Source organism: Gymnodraco acuticeps, unplaced genomic scaffold, assembly GCF_902827175.1.
Source record: "Gymnodraco acuticeps unplaced genomic scaffold, fGymAcu1.1, whole genome shotgun sequence".
NCBI lineage: Eukaryota > Metazoa > Chordata > Actinopteri > Perciformes > Bathydraconidae > Gymnodraco > Gymnodraco acuticeps.
The window spans coordinates 2310-10000 of record NW_022990333.1 but is presented as its reverse complement, the minus strand read 5'-3'; the positions used below and the strand labels follow the sequence as shown (position 1 = coordinate 10000).

The window sequence follows — 7691 nt, the reverse complement described above, 5'->3', positions numbered from 1 at the left end:
GTTAGTTCCTCCTAATAATAACTCATTTTTATTAGAGCGCTTTTCCAAGTACTCAAAGTGCTTCATATTACGTGTGTGTGTGTGTGTGTGTGTGTGTGTGTGTGTGTGTGTGTGTGTGTGTGTGTGTGTGTGTGTGTGTGTGTGTGTGTGTGTGTGTGTGTGTGTGTGTGTGTGTGTGTGTGTGTGTGTGTGTGTGTGTGTGTGTGTGTGTGTGTGTGTGTGTGTGTGTGTATGTAGCCTCTGTGGTCTGGTCTCTGCACAGGAACCTGGGTTTCCCTCTGGACCTGGTGGACCTGATGTTGGAGGAGAGAGGAGTCCAGGTGGACCAGGAGGGTCTGCAGCGCCTCATCTCAGAGAGCCAGGTGAGGTCACACACCTGAGCAGGTCTCACTCTGACCCACACACACCTGAGCTGGTCTCACTCTGACCCACACACACCTGAGCAGGTCTCACTCTGACCCACACACACCTGAGCTGGTCTCACTCTGACCCACACACACCTGAGCAGGTCTCACTCTGACCCACACACACCTGAGCTGGTCTCACTCTGACCCACACACACCTGAGCAGGTCTCACTCTGACCCACACACACCTGAGCTGGTCTCACTCTGACCCACACACACCTGAGCAGGTCTCACTCTGACCCACACACACCTGAGCAGGTCTCACTCTGACCCACACACACCTGAGCTGGTCTCACTCTGACCCACACACACCTGAGCAGGTCTCACTCTGACCCACACACACCTGAGCAGGTCTCACTCTGACCCACACACACCTGAGCAGGTCTCACTCTGACCCACACACACCTGAGCAGGTCTCTGACCCACACACACCTGAGCAGGTCTCACTCTGACCCACACACACCTGAGCAGGTCTCACTCTGACCCACACACACCTGAGCTGGTCTCACTCTGACCCACACACACCTGAGCAGGTCTCACTCTGACCCACACACACCTGAGCAGGTCTCTGACCCACACACACCTGAGCAGGTCTCACTCTGACCCACACACACCTGAGCAGGTCTCACTCTGACCCACACACACCTGAGCAGGTCTCACTCTGACCCACACACACCTGAGCAGGTCTCACTCTGACCCACACACACCTGAGCAGGTCTCTGACCCACACACACCTGAGCAGGTCTCACTCTGACCCACACACACCTGAGCAGGTCTCTGACCCACACACACCTGAGCATGTCTCACTCTGACCCACACACACCTGAGAAAGGCAAGGCAAGGCAAGGCAAGGCAAGTTTATTTATATAGCACTTTTCAACACAAGGCAATTCAAAGTGCTTTACAAAAAATGAAAGAGATTAAGAAAATGGCATTTAAAATCAGTCATTAAAAAGAAAAGCTAATAAAATAAACATTAAAAGAAGAAATACATGGATACAAGTTACAGTGCTGTCAATTAAACATTAAAAGAAAAAAGTACATGGATAAAAGTTACAGTGCAGTCTAAGATATGAATAGTTCAATTAAAAGCAGCGACAAAAAGAAAAGTCTTCAGACTGGATTTGAAAGTAGTCAGAGTTGCAGCGGACCTGCAGGTTTCTGGGAGTTTGTTCCAGATATTTGGAGCATAATAACTGAACGCTGCTTCTCCATGTTTAGTTCTGACTCTGGGGACAGAAAGCTGACCAGTCCCTGAAGACCTGAGAGATCTGGATGGTTCATCATTTAGCAGGAGGTCAGAAATGTATTTTGGGCCTAAACCATTCAATGCTTTATAAACCAGCAGCAGTATTTAGAAATCTATTCTTTGACACACAGGAAGCCAGTGTAAAGACTTCAGAACAGGAGTGATCCACTTTCTTAGTGTTAGTGAGGACTCGAGCAGCGGCGTTCTGAATTAGCTGCAGCTTCCTAATAGATTTTTTAGTGAGACCTGTGAAGACACCATTGCAGTAGTCGAGTCTACTGAAGATAAAAGCATGGACAAGTTTTTCCAAATCCTGCTGTGACATTAGTCTTTTAATCCTAGATATGTTCTTTAGGTGATAGTAGGCTGATTTAGTAACAGTTTTAATGTGACTGTTGAAACTCAGGTCAGAGTCCATGACTACACCTAGAGTTCTGGCTCTATCTGTTGTTTTGAACATTGCACACTGAAGCTCAGCGCTAACTTTCATACGTTCTGCCTTGGCTCCAAAAACCATTACCTCAGTTTTATCTTTGTTTAATTGGAGAAAGTTCTGACACATCCAGTCATTGATTTGTTCAATGCACTTACTCAGTGTTTGAATTGGAGCATAGTCTCCTGGTGAAATTGTTACGTACATGTGTGTGTCATCTGCATAGCTATGGTAACTTATTTTGTTGTTCTTCATTATCTGAGCCAGTGGTAGCATGTAGATGTTAAAGAGAAGAGGCCCCAAGATGGAGCCTTGAGGAACCCCACATGTCATATTTGTCAACTCAGATGTGTATTTACCTATAGAAACAAAGTTGTTTCTGTCCTTTAAGTAGGATTCAAACCAATTCAGAACTGTTTCCGAAAGTCCCACCCAGTTCTCCAGTCGGTCTAGTAATATGCTGTGGTCAACAGTGTCAAACGCAGCACTGAGATCTAATAATACTAACACTGAAGTTCTGCCACTGTCTGTGTTTAAGTGGATGTCATTGAAGACCTTTACAAGAGCAGTCTCAGTGCTGTGGTTTGGACGAAAGCCTGACTGGAACACATCAAAACAGTTATTTAAATGCAAGAAATTACTCAACTGTTGAAAAACAACTTTTTCAATGATTTTACCTAGAAATGGGAGGTTTGATATGGGCCTGTAATTGTTCATTACTGAAGCATCTAGATTATTCTTTTTAAGAGCGGTTTAATGACTGCAGTTTTCAGGGCCTGTGGAAAAATACCTGAGTGAAGAGATGTGTTTACTATATGAAGTAGATCTGAGGCCATGCAAGGCAAAACATCTTTGAAAAATCCTGTTGGAATAATATCAAGGCAGCAGGAGGAGGATTTCAGAAGTTGAATAATGTCCTCTAGGTTTTTATCATTAATCTGATGGAATTGTGTCATGATGTCTGAATTGATGTTAAGTGGAGATAGGGACAACACATTTGCTGTTCCTGATGCAGAGGCACTGACTGCTTGTCTGATTTTCTGAATGTTGTCAGTGAAAAAGGCAAAATCATTGCACGCCCTGGTGGATAGAAATTCAGAGGCTACTGACACTGGGGGGTTAGTTAGTCTGTCGACGGTAGCAAACAAGGCACGTGTGTTGTTTTTGTTTTTGGTAATGATGTCAGAGAAGAAAGACTGTCGTGCGTTTTTCAATTCCAAATTATAAAGGCCAAGTCTCTCTTTATAGATGTCAAAGTGAACCTGGAGATTTGTTTTTCGCCACCTGCGTTCAGCTTTTCGACATTCTCTTATTTCTGCTCTCACGGTCATGGCCTTTCTCCATGGAGATATTTTCTTGCCAGACACTTCCTTTACCTTAGTTGGAGCAATGGCATCTATACAAATTTTAATTTTTGAATTAAAATGATCTACTAGCTCATTTACTGAGATGTTGGCAGGGGCAAGTGTGGAAGAGAAATTCTGAGTAAACATTTCCCTAGTATTTTCAGTCAAATATCGCTTTGTGGTTACCTCTTTTTGAACATTTTTGTGAACAGAAATAGAGCTCTCAAAGAAAACACAGGAATGGTCAGAGAGTGCAACATCAGTCACCACAACCTTAGAGATATTCAGACCCTTTGAGATCATGAAGTCCAGAGTGTGCCCCTTATTGTGCGTGGGCTCCGTCACATGCTGAGTCAGTCCATAGCTATCAAGAACACAAAACAGTTCTTTAGCCCCTCTGTCCTGGGGGTTGTCAACATGGATGTTAAAATCACCAACAATGACTAGACGGTCAAAGTCAATACACACTATAGACAGCAGTTCAGTAAAGTCATCAATAAAGCTTGCACAGTATTTGGGTGGTCTATAGATATTTAGGAGCAGAGCTCGAGAGGAGCATTTCAGCTGAAGGGCCACATATTCAAAAGAATCAAAGTTTCCATACGATGTCTTCCTGCATTGAAGGGAATCATTGAACAGAATAGCAACTCCACCCCCTTTCTTATGCATTCTTTCCTGACTCATAAAACTAAAGTTGGGAGGGGTTGATTCGATAAGAACAGCTGCACTGTTATTCTGTTCAATCCAAGTTTCTGTTAAAAACATAAAATCGAGATTGTGCTCAGTGATTAAATCATTGATTAAAAATGTTTTTCCTGCCAAAGACCTGACATTTAATAAAGCTAGTTTAAGTTTGTTAAACACACTATCAGTCATGTTTTTTGTAACAAGCTGTGGCTGACATGGAATCACTGCTAAATTAGATACACTCACACAAACGTTTGAGCGCTTCCTGTTTCTATGATTCACCGCTCTTAATCTATTACCTATCAACACAGATATCGGCAAAGCTACTGGCAGGCAGGGCCCCGACATGTCCTGGAAAGAGTTGAGAGTGCCATACGCCCTTGAGCCTGGACCCATCACATATCAGTAAGAGTTTGTTGTGTTTTGTACACACACATCCTTATCAGGCTTCGGAGACTGCAGAAGCCCCCTCGAAGGGAGGGGAGGTGGTCGACGTAGGCACGGTGATGGAGACGGGCTAGATGGTGCGGGGGTAGAGGACATGCTGCCAGGGGGGGAGGTGGTTGACGTAGGCGCGGTGATGAGGACGGGGGAGATGGTGCGCGTCTCCGCGGTGATTTTGGTGGGCGTCGTTGAGGAGCGGGGGTAAAGGACATGGTGCCAGCCCTGCGTATCGCCTTCGTTTGGTCTTTGAACTCCAGGAAGGAATCGGTGCCAACCCTCTGTATCTCCTTTGTGTGTTCATCGATCTCCAGGAGGGTGGGCGAGGGTGAAAGGGTGAACGGAGTATCCTCAAAGGCGTTGACAGGGGGGGGGGGGCAGTGGAGACTCCTCCATGTGTCTCATATGTCTCCCATAATCAGAACATTCCTCAGGCGGGTGCAGTGATAATTCTTCAGGGTTTTCTGCGTGATGTGTTGTGTCTTTCTCCTGTTTTGATTCCTCTTGCCGCTTGTCCTTGGCAGAGGGAACAGATTGATGACGCAGGCAGTTGAATATGTTAGAGATAAACAATTTCACTCCTGACTTGTTCAGGCAAACTCCATTTGCCTTGAAAAGATGTCTGCGATCCCAGAAAAAGTTAAAATTGTCAATAAAATGAACAGAATGGTCAGTACAGGCCGTTGAAAGCCAGGTGTTCAGTGCAAACAATCTGCTGAATCTCTCCACTCCTCTTCTGACTGGCGGTAGAGGGCCACTGATGAACACCTCTGCATTTAGAGAGCTGGCAGTTTCCAACAAACATTTAAAGTCTTCTTTCAGCACTTCTGACTGTTGTTTCACAACATCATTTGTTCCAATGTGCAGTACCACATTCTTCACAGTCGGATGTTCAGCCCCAATATGCAGGATCTTCTCAGCCAAGTCAGAGACCACATCCTTGGGAAAACAGAGTACTTTGGTGTTGTTCTTATTACACAGACCTTTTACATCTCTTACAGCAGAGTCACCCACAATCAGAGTTTCAGGCCCAGTCGTTAGCTTTCCCTCTAGCCTTTTACTTTTAGAGTAGCTATTGGTCCTTACCCTGCTGCGTGAAGAGGACAGGTTATCCAGGTCATCAGATCTCCGGTTCTCGGTCAGCGGAGCGTATCTGTTCTGGATTGGCACACTTGGTGGTTTAGGAGGATTGTTTGTAATTCTCCCTTTAGCAGCTGTCCACTGCTGTTTCCTAGTATGAATAGGGGTTGAAGAGGCGCTGAAGAGCAGGTCTCTGACCCACACACACCTGAGCAGGTCTCACTCGGACCCACACACACCTGAGCAGGTCTCACTCGGACCCACACACACCTGAGCAGGTCTCACTCTGACACACACACACCTGAGAAGGTCTCTGACCCACACACACCTGAGCAGGTCTCACTCTGACCCACACACACCTGAGCAGGTCTCTCAGCTGAAACCTGTGTGTCTCTCTCAGGTGAAGTCTGGGGGTCAGACAGGTGTTCAGTCTCAGGTGTTGGACGTCCTCAGTCTGGCGAAGCTGCAGCGTCTCAGAGTCCCTCACACCGACGACAGCCTGAAGTACCAGTACAGCCTGCAGCAAGACAGATACGGTACTGTCTCACCCTCCGCCTTACTCACCTGTCTCACCTGTCTCTGTCTTACCCTCCGCCTGTCTCACTTGCTGTTGTCTCACCTTTCTGTCTCACCTGTCTGTCTCTCCTTTCTGTCTCACCTGTCTCACCTTTCTGTCTCACCTTTCTGTCTCACCTGTCTGTCTCACCTGTCTGTCTCTCCTTTCTGTCTCACCTGTCCCACAGTGTTCCCAGCATGCAGTGCGTCGGTGCTGGCCCTGTATGATGGCGGCTCTCTGATCTCACCTGTCTCACCTGTCTGTCTCTCACCTGTCTCCCAGTGTTCCCAGCATGCAGTGCGGTAGTGCTGGCCCTGTATGATGGCAGCTCTCTGGTCTCGGAGGTGAGGGAGGGGCAGCGCTGCTTCGTGGTTCTGGATCAGACCTGTTTCTACTCTGAACAGGGGGGGCAGTCACACGACCAGGGATACTTCACCCGGGACGGTCTGCAGGTGAGAGGGGAAATGCATCATGGGAAGTGTACCTGCCCATTAGCTTCTGTTAGCGTAGCTCTGACTGTTTCCTGTCTCAGGACGTCCCGTTCCCTGTGGAGGCCGTGGAGCAGGCGGGGGGGTACGTGGTGCATCAGGTGACCACAGCTGGACCCCTGAAGACCGGAGACCAGGTGCAGCTCCACCTGGACCAGGTACACACACACACACACACACACACACACACACACACACACACACACACACACACACACACACACACCACACACACACACACACACACACACACACACACACACACACACACACACACACACACACACACACACACACACACACACACACACACACACACACACACACACACACGTTGCTCGGTGTACCGGATACTTGAAAGGTACCCTGCCGTTAAAAACGGTACGATTCCTCCGTTTCATTAGTATCGGTACTTTAAGAATGACGGGGGAAAGTACTCCGGTGAGAAAAGCGACGTTTAATAAGAGCCGTGTGTGTTCAGCGCTCTGCTTCCACTCCCTGCACTGCAGCCGTGCCTGCAGTCCCTCCCCTCTCAAGCATGCTCTAAGTCCCTCCCCTATCAAGCATGCTCTAAGTCCCTCCCCTCTCAAGCACGCTCTAAGTCCCTCCCCTCTCAAGCAATCGCTCGAAGTCCTCCCCTCTCAAGCACTGCTCTAAGTCCCTCACATATCAAGCAACGGCTCTAAGTCCCTCCCTATCAAGCATGCTCTAAGTCCCTCCCTATCAAGCATGCTCTAAGTTCCCTCCCTCCTCAGCACGCTCTAAGTCCCTCCCCTCTCAAGCACGCTCTAAGTCCCTCCCCTCTCAAGCACGCTCTAAGTCCCTCCCCTCTCAAGCACGCTCTAAGTCCCTCCCCTCAAGCACGCTCTAAGTCCCTCCCCTCTCAAGCTCGCTCTAAGTCCCTCCCCTCTCAAGCACGCTCTAAGTCCCTCCCCTCTCAAGCACGCTCTAAGTCCCTCCCCTCTCAAGCACGCTCTAAGTCCCTCCCCTCTCAAGCACGCTCTAA

General features: G+C 47.8%; 1 protein-coding gene across 1 annotated transcript in view; it reads left to right on the top strand.

Moving 5' to 3' along the window:
* The window catches only part of LOC117550681 (alanine--tRNA ligase, mitochondrial-like), a gene marked incomplete at its 3' end in the record, with an annotated part of 23958 nt that extends 17111 nt beyond the window's left edge, over positions 1-6847 (top strand). Inside the window, exons 6-9 of the mRNA XM_034223167.1 lie at positions 238-362; positions 6042-6177; positions 6480-6649; positions 6730-6847. Of these exons, the coding sequence (XP_034079058.1) occupies positions 238-362; positions 6042-6177; positions 6480-6649; positions 6730-6847 (549 nt within the window). The remainder of the gene's footprint in view (positions 1-237; positions 363-6041; positions 6178-6479; positions 6650-6729) is intronic.
* Between the last annotated feature and the right edge of the window lie 844 nt (positions 6848-7691).